General features: G+C 35.8%; 1 protein-coding gene across 1 annotated transcript; it reads right to left on the bottom strand.

Moving 5' to 3' along the window:
- Window positions 1-12,724: 12,724 nt before the first annotated feature.
- On the bottom strand, window positions 12,725-17,711 carry LOC107823625 (aldehyde dehydrogenase family 3 member F1). Its single transcript, XM_016650316.2, has 10 exons — window positions 17,393-17,711; window positions 16,201-16,269; window positions 15,421-15,517; window positions 14,970-15,176; window positions 14,662-14,786; window positions 14,282-14,386; window positions 13,977-14,149; window positions 13,815-13,905; window positions 13,507-13,656; window positions 12,725-13,401 (listed from the first exon to the last, which is right to left on the bottom strand). The coding sequence occupies exons 1-10, from the start codon at window positions 17,579-17,581 to the stop codon at window positions 13,141-13,143; spliced, it is 1,467 nt and encodes a 488-aa protein (XP_016505802.2). The 5' UTR covers window positions 17,582-17,711; the 3' UTR covers window positions 12,725-13,140.
- Window positions 17,712-23,236: the final 5,525 nt, after the last annotated feature.

Here is a 23,236-nt window from a genome sequence, read left to right on the forward strand (position 1 = left end):
TCTTAGGTCAAATTTGAACATCAACAGCCACAGTAGACGTTTTTCTTTACCCTCTTTAGTAGTTTTTGCCATTTTAAGCTTTGTGAACATAGATTTCATTATTTTAATCGTCAATATGGGTTTAACTATCATTACTTCTTCTATTTCTTCTGTTTTAAGAAAGTAGCTAGATTTTCACTAGGGTTGTGACGCAGCCCTAGAGTGTAATCTTAATGGGTGTTGGATTTATTAGTTGTTTATGGTTGGGTGTTTATATTAGTCTTCTTCTTGCTTTTACTTGTAAAATTAATGGTTGCAAACATTAGTTCATGCCTATTTGACTTGGTATCTACTTGAAAAAGAAATACTTAGTCTAGGAAAACTTGGCTAACAAGAAATTGGGGTAAATCAAGAAATTGATAGTCCTAATGAAACGGTTGAACCTAAAGATAGTAAAACCCGACTTTATCTTTTTATTAACCGTCATGTTCAATACCCATTTGTATTTGAGAAAGCCGAATTGGGCAAAATAACTCTATTATCGAGAGGTATTGAGTGGGTACTTGAGTGTTGATTGCTATGATACACCCCGATCAACAAAACAAGCTTTAAAGTTTACAATCAGCTAGGCAAACACCTAGGTGAAGGTCATAGCCCTAGGCCTTTTATCTCATTTAAAAAACAACAAAAACAATTTCCTAATTTTAATTCTTAGTTGGTAATCTTAGTTTAACTTAGACTTAAGAAACAACCCAATTTTATGGAAGTGCAATTTGAGATAATTCAAGCTCATTCACTAAAGTATATACTTCTAAGTCTCATTCGTAGCTCCCCGCAGAAAATCGACCCCGACTCCTTGTTGGGTATTACTATTGCATTGACCGTTTCATAACCTCAAATAGAGGTGTAACTTGGATGAAATCAGGGATGAACTTTGAAAAACTACTGCGGCCCATATGGAAGACGTTCTGCACGTAACAGTTTATATGTTGTATATTTGGATGTCTAATTTCCAACAACACAAACCTTTTGCGATTTGGAGGCTCCAAGCTCAAGGTATGATTTTTTTTTGCCGGAACTACACATATCTAAAAGTTTAATTGTTTACCGTGAAAATGGTAACAATAATTAAATTTGATTATGGGACTCTAAAAATACGTGATCTATTTTTATGCTAGTTGTTAAGCAGATGATGCTATGTGTGAGACTTAGAAACGAGATAAGAGCTAAGAATTAGATGATAACCAAACTGATAGGTTAACAATCGGGGCCTCGAGCTTGTCGATTCGGGGGCCTCGATGTCGATTCCGGAGCTCGGCTTAGAGCTATCCAAGGTGGTAGAAGTATGGCTAACAGTTATAATAAAATCAACGAAGGCTCTTTATGGCCAATGATAAGCAATAAATGATGAACAATAATGAAGATAATAAATGGAAGCAATAATATTAAGAGAATGTGTTAGAGAGCAGAGCAAATGTTCTTGTATATTTTGTGTGGAGCAACTGAAGCAACATGGGTTTACAAAATGACAAGGATCCCCTTTATATAGGAGGAAAATTCCAACATAGTACAAAATACATTAATGACAAAGGAGCGGAGATGGAACAGCTAGATGACACCCTGATTCAGGGTTAGGGTAGTCCACTAGGCTCTGTCAGTCCTAGCCGTGTACATTGGGAACTCCCTATTTCTACCATAGTCGTGGTCAACATTGTCCCAAGGTCGGGTGTCGACGAACCTCGAGGGAGGAAACTCAACCATAGCCTTGTAGCCTTGAGGCTTCGAGATGATCTTCTAAGGTGCCTCGATGACGAGGAATTGGACCCTCTGATTTCACCGTACACATTACTGAAGCTAGGTCACACTTTGAGAATTTTCTGTTTCCATCCCAAAAAGAGTTCTACCATGAAATTCATATGTTATGCATCTCTATGATTTTACTTCCTAACAGCGCAAACGGATCACAATTTGGAGATTCCAAGATCGAGATATGAATTTTTCCACTGGAGCATGCAAAGCTGAAAAGCAGCAATGCAGACGTGTAGATCAATTTCAAGAAATTGTTGTGTCCAATCTGGAAGGAATAGTTCTGTGATATTTTGAAAATTTTCTTATCTCTAAGTCTTATTTCCAGTGGCGTAGACAGCTTATGATTTCGACGTTCCTAGCCCAATATATGATTTTCTTTATCTAGAGTACGCAAATCTGGAAATCAAGTGAAGCAGATGTCTGTAGTAACTTTAAAATATTATGGCAGACATTTTCAAAGGATTTTTGCCTGGTATTTATAGATATTGTGAGTTTCATAGTTTTCTTTCCAAAAGCACAACGGGATCATGATTTTGATACATGTAGCTCGATATATTAATTTCTCGACGAGAGTGCACAAAGCTGAAAGGTAGGAAGGCAGACATTAGGAACGACTTCAAAATAATATTGCGGCCAATCTAAAAGGAGGTTTGCCACTATATTTTTAGGTGTTGCAAATATCAAACTTTTCTTTCCTAGATTGAAATATGTACTTTTTAATGACAACATGCAGTGGTGTGAGATTGGAATGACATACGTGTGCATCGCCTTCGAAAGTTTATTCTGACTTGTACTGATAGAAATTTCTCCTAAATTTTGGATATGTCGATGTGGCGCAAGTTCTAATTTTGTAGAATCAAGTCGATTACAGTTTGGACACTCCTAGGTTGAGATACAATTTTTCAACGAGAGCATCCAGTGCTATAAATTCAAAGCGACATATATTTGAGTTCTGATTCTTTAGGAAGAAGCGGCTTGTGATTTCATCGCGCCTATGCCAAATAATGGATATTTCTGCGGAGATGTGCCAATTTATTGCTCGTCAAGGTTGGAAAGGACTACTCTAAGTAGTATCAATTTTGCCAAACAGCAAAAAAATGAGACGCGCCATATGCTCGCTTGCAAAGAAGAATATAGTCGCTCTAACTCCAAGCCTCTTCGAGCCAATCTGCAAAGATGAGATGTGTTGTGTGCTCGCTCGCAAAGATGGAATACGGACACTGCAAGCCTCTTTCTCACCAGGCCTCGAGGAGGTAACGTTTTATCCATCCTTCTATGACAAATTGCAAGAAGAGAGTGCTTTGTCTACTTCTTGATACTTGGAATACCATGTACATCTTCAACCAACTATAAGAAGAGAATGCTTCATGGATTTATTCTCTAAGTTGCAAGAAGTCGTCTACGCTAAGGCTCAATGGATATGAAGTTTTCACACATCTATTCGCCTGTAAAAAAACAACCAAAAAGATATTGTTGAATATGTTTCACTTTACAGAGAGTGTATAAAGCTGAAGAAAATTGTTGCCTAAATTCTTGAAGATATCTGAGAAGATATAGGGTCAATCTGATTGTGATCTTTATATGTTTTGTAGCTCTGGAAGTCTACTTTCTACTGCCATAAACCACTCGTGATTTCAACATTTCTACACCAAGATATGAGTCTTTTAGTAAAGGCACTCAAAGTTGTAAATTTGAGCATGATGGCATCGGAAACGGAATTTCAAAATAATACCTGAGAAACTACAGAAGGAATTTCGCCCATTTTTGATATGTTGAAGTATTTGAAGTGTAGTGTCAAGAGGATCAGTTGGCTTGTGTTTCCGGTGTTCCTACGATGACATATGATGGTTTTCTCCATATATGCCTATAGATGACAATCTCGAATAGATTCTGCAACAAAAGAGAAATGATTTTGTAGGCCTCGGTGCCAACAGAACGAAGCTTTTGGTTTTGTCTAGTCGATTGGTGACAATGACACAAAGCTTTGATTCAGCAGCAGGTACCAGTGTCAATTACACGAGGCTTTAACTCTTCACGAAAGATAAATGTACTTGCGACTCGAAGTTCGGATCATCGTGAGAGGTGACAGTGCCAACGACACGAAGCTTGAAACTATGGCCAAGTTTAATATCAAAACAACGATCTAAATTGCTGAAGGTTTGCAGATTCAAACTTCCTTTCTGGGTGATGTCAATTCTTATAAAAGAAAAATAAATACCGTGAGAAGGAATATAGAAAAAAATAATGCGAGAGGAATTACAAATGGGAAGAGCATTGTGTATTTTCTCTCATGGTTAGCCGAACTTCTCAGGTTGCAAGTTTGTGCTCTTATGTGTCTGAGGTCCATCTCTTGTCCTTTTTATAGAGCTCATGAGACGGTGATGTCTTACTTGGTGTATAAGACTTCCCTATTAAATAAAAAGAAATTTTCTACTTTATTACAAAGTCTCTTATTCTTTAAAGAAAAGGATTCCGAGACGTATTTGAATTCAATAAAACATTGTGTTGGGTGAATTAATTTTGGTAAGGGCTAGTGGTGCATGTCCAATTAGAAGAGAAAAAATTTGATTCGAGTAATAACTCAAGTGTGCTAAGCATATTATCAAATTTGGCGGCGGCCTTATATTGTCATACGTGGCATATCTTTACATGTTGTAAAGTTGATTCTCTTTGACTAAGTTCAAGCCAAAAGCTACCAAACTTCGTCTCCAAATTAAAGATGCAACACCCGTTATTTAACTAGAATCAGCTAGTCATTATGATTATGTGGTTTCACCTAATGCTCAATGATGGCAGGCTATAATTTCATGTTTTAGTCGCTTATAGCATTTTAATTGAGTTGAGCTTAATTCGCTAGTGTTTTGAATTAATTGTGTGTTTTATGCCTTGTAGGAGTGATTTTGAGCTATGTAGATGTTATTAAATGAACTCAGGTGATTTGGAGTTTTGAAATCTAAGTAAAAGCCCAAGGAATTAATCTGGGATTATGTTCGGGGATCAACGGATGATAGTGCACTTTAAGAATGAAACGAAGAATTGAGCAGGCATACTGCACAGTGTCCAATAAAATGCACATAACTTTTTGCTCAGAACATCGTTTGGGCTCCACAATATATCATTGGAAACTATTTAAAAGGGATACAACTTTCATATTTTATATTTTCGCAAATTCCTAACAGAACAGGGTGAAAATGCGAGATCGCGTATTGGTCGTGCATGTGCGGCAGAACATGGTGAAAAATGCATGGCCAAGTGCGCAAGCACACTTCCAGGTGCGTGGCCACACACTTCCAACTCTGTAAAAGTATTCTATTTTGCGTAGGAGAAGGTGTTTTCATTTGGGCCTGGCCCTACTTGGTATATATACATGGGAAAATGCTATTTTGGGGACTTTTCACACATCTAAGACCTAAGGAGGCTAAGGAAAAGTTGGAGAAACAAGAGCACAAGGAATCCATCATTCAATCCCAACTCAAGACAAGGGTTTGGATTGTTTTATGTTTTTCTTTATTTTAAACTTAATTGGGATGAATTACTCCATATCCATGGAGTAGTTCTCTTTAAGGTTTGATGGATTTTCTGTATTGATACTTGTTTGTGGATAATTAACTCTATTTTTATGTATTGAATCCTTTTGGATGTTTTAATCGTTGCATATATATTCACTAGTTCATGTAATCGAGAGAGACATAACTTGTGATATTGTTGCATTATCTATTGTTGGTTGAAGTCATTAATTCTTCTTAGTAATAGAAAAAGGATAGTTGAATTGTTGGTTAAACTTAGTTAGGAGGATAATCAAAAGAGGTTCTCCTAAAGACCATTCACTACGAATTCTTGCATATCTTCACATGCTTAAAATTGGTTCATCTTAGGAGGTTGAGACTTAATCGAGAAAGGAGCTTCTACTAATCAATTGAACTAATAATCAAGTGAATTTGAGAGACTCACTTGAACATTAGAAGTGAATTATCTAGAGTTAATCCTAAACATTTATCTTGCACCTATCTTATCAATCCTGTTTTCTCCCCGTTGATATCTTCTTTTGCCTATTACTTGCGTTGTTTGTCACTAGTCAATACTTTAGATTCTTAGTAATTTTAGTATTAAACCAAAAAAACTCTAAATTATTGATCATCTTGGATAGCAATCGAGTTATAAACTACAAAAATACTGTATAACTACAATCCTTGCGGATACGATATTATAATTTATATATGCGACTACCGGGTATATTTAAGTGTGTGTTCAGAGCTCGTCACTCAACCAAAGTGCATGAGCAAGTGTTTTGTGTTGGGAGCCTAAAAATATTGTTGTTTTCAAGCCTCGTCGCTAAGATTCATCAAGTTTACACTACTAAAAGACTTGAAGTATGGTGCATTTGTAGAGATATAAAATTATTAAGTTTAATCCATATAAAATTTGGATTGAATCTTACTTTTATTTGGATTAAATAACTAATTTGGACGTTACAAATTTAATTAGTTCATTTTATTATTTGCAAGCCCAAGGTCCATTTCATCTTTAAGGCCCAGACTCATGTCGTGTGTCAAGTGACATGACATATCCAATCAAACTCAAAGCCAACAAAATAACGCCACGTGTGATACGATATGGCAATCCTAGTCTAAGGCAGTGACCAATCAAGAGTTGACAAGTGTCCAAAATGATATGTCTTGGCCAATCGCAAGCAAGCTTATCACATAGCTTATGTGATAAGTTTGATAACTCACATGAGCCAATCAAAATCAAGTAAGATAGTTCATATGTAGCTGGATTATCCATCCTCTACCATTATAAATAAAGGGGTTATATAACTCTCTGGGGATATTAAGAATTGGAGAGGAGCATTCTGCAATTGGTGAAGGCATCCACAAAGAGAGAGATCAATCATCAAGTGCATAGGTCTTCAACAAAGAAGTGATCAATGGAATTCTTCTCGGAGATCAATCCGTAATAACAAAGTGTTGCTCGATGCTCTTGGCAATTAAATATATCACAAGAAGGCATGCATCGTCCTACATTCAAGAAAGACGTTTCTCAAGCCCTCAAATCACGGAGAATTTCATAGAGGAGAGTCAAGGAATACATAGAATTGTACTCACAAATATTTATTAATAAAATCTATTTTTTTCATATTATTTTTGTTGCACAAAAATTTATTGCGAACAATATCTAAATTCATATTAAGAATTGAATTGTGTTGACTTTCATCCTTCGAACATTATTATTCCTATTTGGACAGAAAAAGTAATAACAAGTAAAAGCGTTGTCAGTATGTCCTTCAGAGAACTGAGTTGTGTTCATTAGTTTGTCAAGAGGAAACGGGGAGTAATCTCACCGTATAGAGTAATTTATTTCTACTGTTATAAATATATTATATTATGGATGTTCATTTAGTACTCCGTTGTAAATAAACTTTCTGAAGAAGCTTATCCATATGGGACTCCACCGTAAATATGTTTATCTACTTAAGTACTCTATTGGAAATAAGCTTCCTGAAGAAGCTTATCACTTCGATACCCGATTATGGATAAACATTACCCCCGGTAGAAGATTATCCATACCGGGTATAATAAGCTTATCTTTTCAGTACCCAGTTATGGATAAACATTACCCCGATAGAAGATTATCCATACCGGGTATAATAAGCTTATCCTTTCAGTACCCAGTTATGGATAAATATTATCCCCGGTAGAAGGTTATCCATACTGGGTATAATAAGCTTATCCTTTCAGTACCCAGCTATGGATAAACATTACCCCCCGTAGAAGATTATCCATATCGGGTATAATAAGCTTATCCTTTCAGTACTCCGTTATGGATAAATATTGCTCTCAGTAGAAGATTATCCATATCTGGTATAGTAGCAGCTTACACGACAGCTTCCTTTCTTCTATAAATAGAAGAGAATTCAGTTCATTATGTACATTAGTTTGAATTCGAATAATATATCAGTTTCTCTCTATACTTGTCTTTACTTTATAGTCTTTATTTTATAACACGTTATCAGCACGAGACTCTGCCATCTCGAGCAAATATTTTGAAAGTATCTGAGGTAAGAACTTTATTTTCCTAAATAATGTCAAATCTTTCTAAACTTGAATTTGTAGCCCTGGATATATCGGGCAAAAGCTACATGTCTTGGGTGCTTGATGCTGAAATTCATCTTGATGCGATGGGTCTGGCAGACACCATCAAAGACAAAAATCAGGCATCAAACCAAGACCGTGCCAAAGCAATGATATTCCTACGCCATCACCTTGATGAGGGCCTGAAAATGGAATATCTTACTGTTAAAGATCCAGTCATACTGTGGAATAATTTGAAAGATAGATATGACCACCTGAAGATGGTCGTTCTTCCACAGGCACGATATGATTGGACTCATCTAAGGCTACAAGATTTTAAATCTATCAGTGAGTATAATTCTGCTATGTTCAGAATTATTTCCCAATTGAAGTTATGTGGTGATAATATTATTGATCATGATATGTAGGAGAAAACTTTCACCACTTTTCATGCCTCGAATATGCTCCTGCAGCAGCAATATCAAGAGATGGGATTTAAAAAGTATTCTGAACTTATCTCACATCTTTTTATAGCCGAGCGACATAATGGGCTATTAATGAAAAATCATGAATGTCGACCTACTGGTTCTTATCCATTCCCTGAAGTGAATGATACGAACTTCCACCAGGCTAAACGTGAAAAAGGTTGTGGCCCCAGTCATGGTCGTGGTCAGGAAAGAAACTCTAATCATGGTAATAATAATGCACCAAAGAACACTCCTCACCACCAGCAGTGGAAAAGGAAGGAACAAAAGCATGAAGCGGTGCAAGCACCAAATGCAGAAAATGCATGCTATAGATGTGGAGAAAAAGGGCACTGATCACGTACCTGTCGTACGCCAAAGCACCTGGTTGAGATTTATCAAGCCTCCCTAAAGAAGACAGAGAAAAATGCTGAAGCAAATTTTATTTCTGAAGATAATTTAGACTTCATGCATTTGGATGTAACTGATTACCTTGCACTCCCAGAAGGAGAAACAAGTCATGTAATCGGTGGTGAATCTGTAGAAATGTAAATATTTTAATTTTTGTTATTTGTAAAAGATAATATGGTTATGTAATTGTTGTACATAAAGAAAAATTATGATTTGATAATGATGTTTACTATAATATATCTTGTTTATGTCATTTTGAAGAATATGGATAACATTATTAGATCAACTTAAACTCTAGCAGAGTTTGCAAGAAATATACAACCACAAGAAGTGGTTATATTTCGTATATCTCATTGTAATTATATTTTGTTAACTACCAGAAGTGGTATATGCCTATGATCACCAGAAGTGATAATTTAGGCTTTCTATGGTTACAATTGAAGATAAGCTACATAAATATTCTCTATATTAAATGCACGCCTCGATTTGCTCCTGAAGTAGTAAATATTTTAAAAGAGGTTGAGGAATCACGATTTGATGTGATTAATGCGCATTCAGATAATTATGTTCAATTTCCTGAAGGATGAGAACTTTTGATAATATTAATCCATTCCCTAAAGTGAATGTGACAATACTAATAAGTCGGGTAAATATGAACGCGCTCTTGATGTGAATACATTACAATTCACCTCTAGAAGAGTTAATATAATTGAGAGAATATACACTCAATATTTCGTATTTTAAATTTGCTCCTGAAGAAGTAACACAATTGAAATTGCCTCCTGAAGTGGAAAAATATTATGAAAAGGAGTTTTCGTGTGCTTAAACAATTGTTTTACATTGTTTATTTGATTGTGATTTTCTCTCATGACACCAGCAGTGTCTGAGCAACATTTGATAGTACAAAATGTATCAACAACTCCTGAAGAGCTAAATGTTTGCCTAAAGAATACATGACACCAGTAGTGCCAGATAAATATTAGATTGTGGATAATAAATGAAGGCTCTCGAAGAGCTTATATACAAATATGTCATTCATATTATATGATTATGGTCAAAACATATGTTGTAGTAAACCTGAAGTTTACTAATACAAATGGCTATCATATTGAGACTACAAATGATTGGAAGATTGATAATCTTCATGTTTTCACAATCATAGGGGTAAAATAATATGTATGTGAGAAGTTACCCGTCTTATTCTTTAATTTGTACTATATCATTTATCATAGTAAACCAGAAGTTTACTAAAGCAAAAGTTTATGTCATAGTAAACCAGAAGTTTACTAAGAGATAGCACATGACATGATAAACTTGAAGTTTTCATTTGCCATTTTTAAATGAGCTATTTGAGAATTCAGATAAGCATATACTAAAGAACTAGAAGATTCTTCAGGAATTCTCATGTGTTGCTTGTTCTCATAATGAATTGATTATACCAGCTAAAGTTGGGACTAAGACCCCTGATTCTGAAATATATAAAAGGTGAATATGGGCCTGTTCACCTATCATGTGAACCACTTATAGGTGCATATATGAGATGGTTACATGTGTAATTATTGTCAACCTGCAGTTTGGCATTTGGAATTGTTTTTCTCGATTAAGAGCATAATTTTCAAATTATGAAATCAAGACAGTTCATCTTGATAATGTTGGTTTATATCCAAGCTGGTTTAGCATTGAATACCTCCTATTTATGGCTAAACCATTGCTTATGAGAACAAAGCTTCATGTGTTGGTCTAAAATTTTCTAAATTGCATATAGCAGCACTTGTATGCATCATATCAACAATATATGATAAGTCCTCCCTTCACAATTGGTTTAGGATCAGAAACCAAATATTTTTACTATCTTTTGTTGCGTGGTATATGATTAATTTCTCTACCATAATACACAAAGATATATTTCCCAAAGATGATTGGGGATATATGTTAGTTTTTCTAACATTTGGGGGATGGAATAAACAGTTGAAAAATATGCTATATGAATCGAATTATCATGATCCTCACTTAGAAGATAATTCAAGTCGAATGCCAGAAGCATTTGCTGATCTAAAATTAAATATCATATTTCATCTGCAAATGCTCCTATTAAAATTAAAGTCCCTGAAGGATAGAGTTTACTGCACGCATGAAGCATGGTAGACCAATCAGTTCCAAAGGTAACAATCCTTGAAAAACAGTAGGAGCTAATGATCAAAATGATCATAATGAGGAGGAAATAAGCTCTAGAAGAGCCCACGACATAACATTTCATGAAACTCCCAAAAAAGTTCAGGTAACTGAAAATAAAGAAAGTGATGAGATCTCCACAAGTTATGTCGCTTCGGAACTGACACAAAATGATCGTCGTCGATATATTTAATGCAATATAGTGCACAATATTGTAAAAGATTGTGAGGATCGGACTAGCAGTCCAGACACTTGAAGATGTCATACCATTTAGATACAAGTCTTAACCTATATGACTTATTTGGCTAAATCTATATGAAGATCCTTGAAGGATTGAAAATGCCCGAAGCATATAATTCAAAGTCTTGAGAAATGTACTCGATCAAATTATAAAGATCTTTGTACGGTTTAAAGCAATCTGTGCGCGTGTGGTATAATCGCCTCAGTAAATATTTGCTGAAAGAAAGTTACATAAATTATGTTATTTATCCATGTATTTTTATAAAGAAAATATCATCAAAATTTGTTACACTTGCTGTTTATGTTGGTGACATAAATCTTATTGGAACTCCGGAAGAGTTCCAAGAGGGTCTTAAAAATACTTTTACATGGACAAAGTGTACCCATTAAGTACACCAATGAATATTCAATCACTTGAAGTGAATATGGATCTGTTCCAACCTCTAGAAGAGGATGAGGAGCTCCTTGGTCCTGAAATACTCTATCTCGGTGTAGATGGTGCACTTATTTATCTTGCTAATGCTAACAAAAGTGGTGCAGGTCGTATTGATAATGCAAGTGCAGGTTATTTATCCGATACCCATAAAGCTCGATTTCAAACCGGCAAGCAGGGAGTGCATATGATTGAGATCAGTGATTCTTTCGAGAAACATGTGGGTTGGAATGTGATAAAAGACCTACAATATTATACGGAGACAATGTTTAATGCATAGCACTATTAAAGGGAGGATTTATAAAAGGAGATAGAAAGAAGAACATTTCACCAGAATTATTCTACATACATAATCTTCAGGAAAATTGTGACATTGATGTGCATCAAATTAGTTCAAGTGACAATCCAGCAGATTGTCTTTACCAACATCAAATTTTGAGAATATGGTATACAAGATTGGAATGCAGAGACTCAAATATTTAAAATAAGGTTTTCTTTAGGGGAAGTAAAATGCGCGATGTACTCTTTTTCCCTTACTAAGGTTTTTTCCACAGGGTTTTCCTTATAAGGTTTTTAATGAGGCAGCCAGCAATGCGATGTACTCTTTATCTTTTAATGAACATCCCAGGGGGAGTGTTATAAATATATTATATTATGGATGTTCATTTAGTACTCCGTTGTAAATAAACTTTTTGAAGAAGCTTATCCATATGGGACTCCACCGTAAATATGTTTATCTATTTAAATACTCTATTGGAAATAAGCTTCCTGAAGAAGCTTATCACTTCGATACCCGGTTATGGATAAACATTACCCCCGGTAGAAAATTATCCATACCGGGTATAATAAGCTTATCCTTTCAGTACCCAGTTATGGATAAATATTATCCCCGGTAGAAGATTATCCATACCGGGTATAATAAGCTTATCCTTTCAGTATCCAGTTATGGATAAATATTACCCCCGGTAGAAGATTATCCATACCGGGTATAATAAGCTTATCCTTTCAGTACCCAGTTATGGATAAACATTACCCCCTTTAAAAGATTATCCATATCGGGTATAATAAGCTTATCCTTTCAGTACTCCGTTATGGATAAATATTGCTCTCAGTAGAAGATTATCCATATCTGGTATAGTAGCAGCTTACACAACAGCTTCCTTTCTTCTATAAATAGAAGAGATTTCAGTTCATTATATACATCAGTTTGAATTCGAATAATATATCAGTTTCTCTCTATACATCAGTTTGAATTCAAATAATATATCAGTTTCTCTCTATACTTGTCTTTACTTTATAGTCTTTATTTTATAACATCTACATAATTTTTAGGGAAATAAAAATTCCAATTGAACAGCAGTAACCAGGAAGCACGTGGGGTCCAGTCATCCAGATTAGCCATCACTACATTTTTATCGCGATCTCTTCTCGAAACCACTAAATATAACGATTGCCTCCTGATCATCCGTAATCCCATTGCTTCAGGCACTTAGATTTCACTACCCTTATTTGACCCAGATTAGCCATCACTACCCTTATTTGACCGAGAAGATTTCATCTTCTACTGCCTTCGATTTCTTCTGAATAATCCTCTCAACCCCAGCAAGAGCAGTACAAGACCAACATAGTCAAAATCATAAGCCAATTTGACAAAGTCCATCTTGAAATCATTCCATGGAGGATACCTTGGTTCCAGCTCAATTAAGAAACTCCTATGTAGAACTGCTTTTTCGTGACTGAATGTGTCAAAAGAGAACTTCCCATGGTAACGTCCGAAACCACTCTGACCAACGCCTCCGAATGGTAATGTGTCAGCTACAAACTGACATTACAAAATTATGACTAGTAAATTAACATATCCTTTTCTGCTAATATTTAGCTGAGGGAGTGAGGATATATTTGAAAGAGAAGAGGTGGAGCTTCATACCTGAATTATAGCATCATTGAAAGTCAGACTTCCAGAAGATGTTTCCTGCAAGATCTTCTCCTTCAACGAATCGTTCTTGGTAAATGCATATATTGCTAGAGGTTTTGGCCTCGAGTTTATGAACTGAATGCTTTCTTCAATAGTATTTAGCTGTTAAAAGAACCACTTTCCTGTCAGACATTTTCTTGAAGAGATTTTCTGATAAAGTGAATCCAGATTCAAGTCCTTTTACTCCAATTTGGAAGCAAAGATAACATTTTGTAAGCGAAAAACATCAAAGATATTGTTTGAGAATAGTTTGGCCTTACTGTGATGATAGGAAGCAATGGGCCAAATATTTCTTCAGTCATGATCTCAGCATCAAGAGGAGGATTCAACAAGATTGTTGGCTCAATAACCCTGAAAAATTCATCAAATAAAATGAGGAACACAGTGTGTAAGCAATAGTATAAGAGGATACAGAGGATTACATATTTTCCTCATCAACTGAGCCTCCATAAACAATGGTTGCTGCAACATTCGGATCTTTCAGAAGGTTGTGAACTCTTTCAAAATGGTGCTTGTTCACGATTCTGGCGAGATTTTCCAAAGTTTTCAGGTTTTCACCATAAAATCTCTTGATGAACTTCTTCAATAGTTCGATCTGGAATACCAGAAAGTACAACAATAAATAGGTGGCTACACTATCTGCCTCAAAATGACAACAGAAATAAATCTTTTAATGAGAAAGAAAGGGGGAAAAGATAAATATAACAGCTCATGCTGCCATTAATACCAGAACTGGAGCAAATTGTGTTTCCACGAGCACATAATCGATTCCTATGCATGCTTGTCCGTTGCATGGTCCCCACTTGCCACCCACTATCCTTTTGACAGCCACCTTAAAACCAACATTATAAGCAAAACATGAATACGTCCTGAATTAATTGGATACTCTACTGCCCTCAACTCTACTCCCCTCTATAACGCGACCCAAAACTTTGGTGCAACGACGTAGGACAAAAATATTCAATTTCAATTTCCTTTAATTTGCAACAAATAAAGTTGTTCCTTATGGGAGATGCCTTGACCCTTAAAGTTTATAGCTTAACTTTCTTTTTAGATGAAATATGAAGTAATCATTTTTGCATTAGAGGATATTTAACCATTGGAAACCTGTAAATCGGAGGAATTTGATAGAGTGTCAAGGATGGTCGGACATTTTCCACCCAGTTCTAGAGTTACAGGTGTTAAGTGCTTCGCAGCTGCTGACATTATGAGGCGCGCAACTTGTGGACTACCTGCAAAACAGGAGGCCGGAATTGCATCATCAACACAAAGGGGCTGTTCATAACTAACAACTCTTTATTCTAGGTCACTTCTTAATTATTCATAAATCATAATTGCTGAATGTCCTTCTGCAAAATGCTCCTTCCAAACATGAGAAAGATTACAGGAAAAAAAAATGGCTACGCTATACATACCTGTAAAAAATATCTTATCCCATTTTAGCTGCAACAGCTGTTCTGATATGTCTTTTCCACCTTCGACAACTTTAATAGCTTCTGGATCCAAGTAAAGAGGTATTGTATTGGCTAGAAAAGAGGAGCATTTTGGTGCTAAGTCTGAAGGTTTGAGGACAACTGTGTTTCCAGCCGAAATTGCTCCAATCACTGGGTCTAAAGCTAGGGCTACAGATGAAATAGCAAACTAATAAACACAAAGCGACAGTTGTGGACAACCAGCTAAGAGAACCTAACAGATGTCAATCGAATAATGGAATAGGATAAAATCAATACTACTTTTGTTCCTGAATTAGTCATATTGATGCCGAGTTAAAGGAATTAGTTTGATTCTACAATGGCCAATATTTCTCTGCAACAAGCAAAGAAGAGATGAGACAGTTACAGTAGTAGTCAAAAAGATTTTACTCACAGATGGGAAAATTCCAGGATGCAAATATGAGCACCACTCCCAGTGGCTCTGATACTACTGCCCCTCTTGCAGGAAAGAAAACTAATGGTATCCGGCCCTGCTAATATAGCATCATCAGTAGCTGCTCAACACCTTAGTTTATAAATATTATAAATTAAAGAGAGTACAAGTAGTTGTCAAATGACTGAGAGACATGGACAAACGAACAACTTTAACTTTAACTTGCTGGTTAGATGACCAAGAAGCAAGTAGACATAAGATATATTTACCAGTTTTCACGCACAAAGAGTAATAGCATACTGCAATAAGGTCATAGTATCACAGGGTTTACTTCATTGTTACTTCTGGACTGATTCGTTTAGAACAATTCATTTGAAACTGCAGATTGTTCATTATACTAATATGTTATTGACAGTTTTTCGGCAGATGTAATGCAACTCCTGTTGCTACTACTTAACAGACTAATTAGTAACAGAACAATTCAATTCTAGATCTGTTTCCTTCGAAGTCATTTTCAAAATAATTCTGGGCCTGCTTGTCTCTGTAAACTGTTTCTAACATCAATAGTAATCTAAACAAGGACCGTTGTAAAATATGACAATACCTGTTTCTACAGTAGCTAACATACTTATTCAAGACAGAAAGGAAGAGAAGTTGTTACAACCAACATCCACAACCTATTATTAAGGATATGACATCGAAGATGTTTGCCGAAGATTGCTTTAACAGTTAAGGATAATTTTATTTATTTCACAGGGGGCAGAGGGCAGAATTACGAACCTTTTGAGGGGCCATCCACTTCTCAACACAGCGGAAAGCATTGGTAGCTGATTTCTTCACTACCCCAACCTGAAATGAGTGGAAAACCAAACTCTGGTCATATGATGAATCACTAATTAAATACACCAAATTTTATTGTCTAAAACTCTTTGATAATATGAATTTCAAGTGTATTTGCCATTTCTCTGGCATGATAGGTTGATCACTATCGGAGTAGTGGTTAATTTTGGTCCTACTCTTGAGGAAGGATCAAGTAGCTCAATATGAGCAAAATCCTACTCTTGTGGTAGGATCAACTATCTCAGCATGTGCAAATCAGAATTCAGAAGACACAACAAAGTCCCGGGATGCCTGACCAGCGTGCCTACCACTTATCAGGGCCGTCCCACCTAATTATACCTGCCTGCTCCACATCTCCACTTCGGATTAAATCCAAAACAACCTTTACTGCTCTACGTTTCTCATCAAATTCCAAGATTCGTGCAACCATCTCCCACAAATCAAGAGGCTACAAATGAGGAATCGTTTTCAACCCTAGGTAGCTATTGGAGGTCCTCTAATAGAGGGGCTCCCCATCAACATCTGGGATCATCAAATTCTCCGCCAACCACACTCTACTGAGCTCTACTGCTTCCTTACACTTTCGCTCTTAGCTCATCTCTTCTTACCACTTGAATCTTTACAGCTTTCATTCTCTACATTTTCTATCCTTTTTTTACAATTAACTTTCTATTCAAGCTGCTAGTGCCCTGTTCTTCGTAATTGTTGGATTTTTAGCATCCACATATCACATCCAAATAATCCAACCTTCCATTCAGGAACCAGCTAATTATTCTGTTGGGTGTGTATAAACAAAGTTCTACATGGAAAGTAGAAAAGAAAAATGATCTACTTACAATGAGCTAGGATACCTTTACTGGTGTGAGACCTTTTTTTAGAAAATTGTGCAAGTTTGACCCAAAAAGGACAATATCACACCGCCAAGTTAAGTTTGTTTTAGCCTAAAATATACAAATATCAACTTACTTTGAGCTGGTATATTACAGAAGCAAAATTTGCACTCCTAATAGTTTGAAACTGAGCTCACGGACCTTAACAGTGTACGAAACAGAAGCACCAGGTGCATATATCAGTTGAAGAGATTTTTTATTTTTTATTTATGGAAAAAAAGAGAGAGAAAGTAGGTACTGACTTCATCACGGTAAGCTTCAACAGGATGCTTCCCAAGATCCTGTCTAAGTGCTTCGATGATTTTATCTTCATTTTCAGCAAGGAGGTTGAGAAGGGCTTGAAGCTGTGCTTTCCTCCATTCAACCCCTCTTGTTCTTCCTCCCTTGAATGTTCTTCTCACTTCTCCTAACATTTCTTCGACTCTATCCATTTCTTATTTTTACTCAAACGTACAAACAACTCTCTTTTCCCCAATTCGATCAGTATTTATTAAGCAACTCTTCCACATGCAGCATCTGCCCTTTCTCCACTAATTTTGCTTTGCTGTTGCCCTCAAGTCTTCTGCAAGCATTAATAAGTAGTATGCCTAACAAATATCACGTGGCCGTTGCTCTATTTTTTTTTTTTTTTTTTTAATTTGTACTTTTTTTTTTGCGTAATGGTTTCCTAACCACGGCATTTGAAAGCTGATATATGAATTTTAAATTTTCTCATTTAAATGAGAACTAATAAATACATCAAGTAGTGCGTGTATATCAAATGCGCTCACATGTACAACACGTCATATACTAGATTATTTATTACTTGACATATGTTATTTGTGGGTCCTATTTTTAAATACTAAATAAGCAAAAAAGAAGTTACAAATTAAAAAGAGAGAAAAAGACCTGAAGCTATTACTCCGGTTACCCACCTCTCCCTTCTTCTCCGTTCACCCACTTCCATTCCTTTCCCTTTTTTTATTCTTTTTTCTCTTTTTCTTCGGTGTTCTTTTTCTCTCTTATTTTTAAATCAAATTTACAACACCACTATGCTCATGATTAGACTAGAAAATAAATTTAATTATGGAATTTCAGAAAAAATCAGTAGGATTCTATGATTCTAGAGAGCTTCGAAAGCCTCGTATTTGAGGACAAAAGGCACCAATTTCCCAATTTACTTGGTAATATAATGGACCTTGGATGCGAGAGCTACAAAAATCAAACTCCGCAACTTCTAGTGCAACTCCCAGAGGTAATTCCGGTGATGATACCTAATCGAACGGCGTAAACTTGCAGCACCGTGCTTTAAAAGTTCAGGCGGCTCGGAAAAATAGACACCTCACCAAGACTTCTAAAACGTACCGCCGGTTATTTCTCCGTGAAATCCCTCATTGATACGTTCTGTTCTAACTTCACCAGCCATTTTTGTTACATTGGTGGATGTAATTTCCTTTTCTTTTTCATTTTTAAATTTTTTCCCTATTGATAAAGTATTTTCTTTAATCAGATTATTGCATTCACGCGAATTTTTTGCGTGACTGACACGCATTTTGTCCTCATCACATTTGTCACTGCCATGTAGGCATGATCAACGGTCAAATGTGTTTATTAGTTAAAGGGAATCATGAGTTTGAGTGTTCAAATGGAAAAATTTTAAAGTTCATGCATGGGCTTTCAAATACCCTACAAGTCTAAGTGGCCAGGAAGCAATTCCGCCTTTTTCTTTTGAGGGTCTATGTAGATAACATATTAATAATATCAGCTTTTCCAAATTTCAGGGTGTCCATACATTACCTTCCCCGAATTTCAGAAATATATTAGGTTTCAGAAATATATTAGGTGTCTGAGAAGAGCTAGACCACAAAAGTATAGTATGTTTCTACAGCTAGAACTCATGACCTATATATAACAATAACTTTATCAATTACATCAAAGCTCCCTCCAAGAACGTACTAGGAATGTTGTTAATTTGTAATTTTGTGCAATTCGTTGTGGATAACATGTCCACAGCGTTTTAGGATGATGTGGGCTGCTAGTCTAAAGACTATAAACGACAAATGTGGCAAAAATTTATGACACAACTGCATTGGCGATGCATTTATCAGGGAAAAGAAATTAGCAACAACATTGAAGACATTATTTAGTTGATTACTAATGTACTACAACTATTTTTTTTCCTCTTCAAATGGTACTTAATACATGAATGATAAAGACTATCCTCTGCACCATTGTAAATAGAAAATTTAGTAAGTACGTCTAACATAACTTTACAATCGATGGTAGTTTACCTAGAAACGTCTTTATTTTTTGCCACCGCCTTCCGAAAAAAGAGAAATAAAAGATAGAGAGACTTATGTCTTTATTGGGACTTGTGTTACGACCTTAGTCTTCAACTAAGCGCACGTGCAACACTTGACAACTTACTCACGATTTTGTACAATTTACTCACGTTCTTGCTATGCCAAGTCAGCCTTACTATACTAGAAATCACTAAGGGAATGTTAGAACACAGTAGAATTGCCAAAGGAAGCTTTTGTATTAAAGAGATTTTGATTGTTTTGCTTGGTGGGTTTACAAATGAATGTCCCCTATTTATACTAATCACCTAGGGGCTAGTGTGTAAATAATAGTTTTTCTACAAATTCTTCCATATTTACAAATAAGCACACTCTCTAGAATCTTCTATATAGCTAGAATCTTCCAAGGATTTTCCTAGTAATTCTATCGAGTTCTAGGGTCTTCCTAATGAAATCTCTATATTTTTCTAGAACCTTCCTATAAGTGCATAAATATCTAGAGCTTTCCCAAGGAAATTCTCCATAGTTCTAGAATGTTCCACCAAGATCTAGTCTCTAACTTGTGTAACCCTTCCATATGGCAAAAATATATGCCAAGTGACACTTACATGGCATGATGATGTGGCGGGTCATGACACTTTCCCCCACCCAATTATGTGACGCCCTCTGCACAATGCATCAACACATACTCGTACACCTCGCATTGGCATCGCTGGAAATCTTTATCCATCAGCCATGATGCTCTATGAAGTGGTTCGCCTTCCTATGTCACAAGGTACTGTCACCTTTTTTTTGCCACGTTTGTACTTTGGACGACTAGCAATGATGGTCTCGATCCTCCGTCCATCGGATGCCTCTCCTTGCTCTTGGCCTGAATTTTCCCATGACTCAACCAAGTCTAACAGCTTCTCAAGCATCGGGTCCATACTTCCGCTCCCTATTTGGCTGCCTTCCGTGGTCCAGCCTTACTGGCAAACTTGAACCCTCTACTTGGTGTATCGTCTGAGTTCGATAGCATGCCACCACTTTGTACCTCGCCATCCTCTTCAACTATGTCCATCCAACCTTTCTTGCTGCCACTGTGCTCCATTTGCATGGTGCTAAGATAGGCTTTGGAATCCCCTATTTTCGGCTTAGATTTCAAGTGCATCCCTCCAATGCAGGCGGTTTCTCCTGTGTCACCCTTATGTGCTTGAGTAAAGCTCCCTATCATTGCTGCAAGCTTCCCTATCTTTGGGCATTCACTTGACTGATGTGATCCTTCACAAAAGTAGCACCTTCCCTTAGGCACGTACTCGCTACTGTTTTCCGGCCCCTTGTCATTTCTCTTAGACCCATGTCCGTTATGGGATGGCACCTTGCCATTGCCCTTGTATATCTCGGCTATGCATTTCCCGTTGTCCTTGTCATGATCTCCCCTACCTCTCTCGGCGTTGCCTTCTTTAGACTTGGCATGCTCCATTTAGAAGTCAACGAGCGACTCAGCTACCCCTATGTCCTCGCCCGTGTTGTCTACTTGATGTCTTCTAACTCCTACATTGTTCAATTTTGCAACCCATCCATGAAGTAGAAGAAGGAATTTCTATAGTTTTCTTAATGAAACCTCTATATTTTTTTATAACTTTCCTGCAAGTGCATAAATATCTAGAGCTTTCCCAAGGAAATTTTCCATAGTTCTAGAATATTCCGCCAAGATCTAGTCTCTAACTTATGTAACCCTTCCATATGGCAAAAATATATATTAAGTGACACATACATGACATGATGATGTGGCGGGTCATGATACTTGGGTCTAATTTAGACTGGCGTACTTGACGAACCATATCAACCCGAATCAAATTTGACGAACGTCTCATTAGGCATTGTAATAGCTAATGGTAAAAGAGTAGGTTGCTCTGTTATAGTTTTACTTTTTAATATACGTTTTTCAGTTTTTTGGATGGAGTGAGCTCCTAAATAGTTAGGGAGGAAAATATACAAGAGGAAGAGGAACAGCCTCTTATGGAATTCGAACTTTGCACCTACCTACAGTGAAAGCGGAGTTGTATTCGCTAAATTACAACTCTAGTTTCTCTGTCTCTATATTGTGTATGTCTTTTATTCAATTTTTTTTTTATTACTTTACAATCGAATATTTGGATGGTATTGTATTCTCTTTGTTTGGTAGTTCATTTTGTTATTTAAACTTTGTTTAACCATATTAGCACTTCTAATAAATTATTTGGAGTACCTGGTTTTATAAGTACTTAATTTTTCAGTCAGAAATTATAAATATCCACAAACAAAAAGAATCTCCAAAATATTTTTGAATATGATAGTATTAGTATATGACCTAGAAAAAGTTACGCCGGCAAGCATTAATAGCAAGATGCAGCGGTATACGACAACGTATCTCCCACGCTTTTTCTCATAGGCCCCTCCAGCAATAAGTGATTAATTTAAATAGGGCTTATATCCACTTTGATTCAAGAGTCAAAAGTCTTGAATGTCTTAAACTACTTGTTTGTTTGGTGGAATATAAAACTCATATTGCAATTAATATTACGGTTGAAGAAACAACTGGCAATACCACCACAAATAGTAGAAAAGGAAAAACCAACTACAACTATTTTTTTTTTTTTGAAGGTGGATATATAGCCTTGTTTATTTTAATTAAAGTTAAGATATCTAACTTTTGTGTTTTAATTGGCTTTTAAGATTGTAAAGAAGATTTTTTAACTTTTTATAATTTTATATTAAAGATGTATATAACATTAAATCTTGTCGTATTAAACATGTCAAATCATTCTTACATCGAAGTGTCGTTAACAAAAATGAGAATATTAAAAACCTAAAAAAATTAAATATAGAAATATAATATTATTTTTTAAATTTACTAATCGAAAGTAAGACGCACAAGTTAAAATGGAGGAGTATAAATTAAAATATATATCAACAAAATGTTACAGCAATATTTTAATTTATATAGTGTTATAAAAACTATTTGTTTAATGGGGAACACTCCAAAAACTACCAAGCTGTTGACACCGACTCGTTGGTGATGAGGATTGTGAGATGGGCTGGTGGTAGTTGTGATTAGTGAGGTGCCTAGCGGCGATGGTAATTGTGCAATGGTAGGTTATGCCTGGTGTATAGGGTAAATTTGATCCGTAATAAATTGTCGAATTGTAACACCCCAAATTTTTATTAATATTTGCATTCTCGGTTGCTCGTCTTTATAATGGGGAGATATTTTACTTCGCACTTCCTAAGCGTGAAATTGACAATATATGAAAATTCCTTATTTTAGGTTGTGTTAATATTGATAAAGAAGTTACATGGTATTGTTATGTGTAACACTTATTATTATTTTGATGAATTGTTATTAAATACATTATATAATTAAGTTTTTGGGCTGCCACCCTTTTGTACTTTTCTTAGGATATTATGTAGTTGGGCAGCCATTTTTTATTTCATATTTATCCAAAATTCTTAAAGATAACTTTGATTTACTTAGTTTTCCATAAACTCCCCATTTTTATTCTTTCAAGAAAAAGAAACTCCTTCCATCTCTCCTTCTTATCACTTGAAAACTTCATGAAAACAACCATAAATTTTTACTAAACCAACCAGCAAAATTCGTTCTTGGTGAAGCTCAAGTTGCTCATCTCTTTTGTGGTAAGTTACTAGACTCGTTTTTACACTAGACAACTATTAGTGTTTTCTTCATATCGTTTTGTATAGAGCTTCATTTTAAGTGATTCAAGACTTTCTGAAAAGCTATTTCATAGATCTATAACTCTTATGCAGGAACCAAAACTTGACCCT

This window comes from Nicotiana tabacum, chromosome 3, assembly GCF_000715075.1.
Source record: "Nicotiana tabacum cultivar K326 chromosome 3, ASM71507v2, whole genome shotgun sequence".
NCBI lineage: Eukaryota > Viridiplantae > Streptophyta > Magnoliopsida > Solanales > Solanaceae > Nicotiana > Nicotiana tabacum.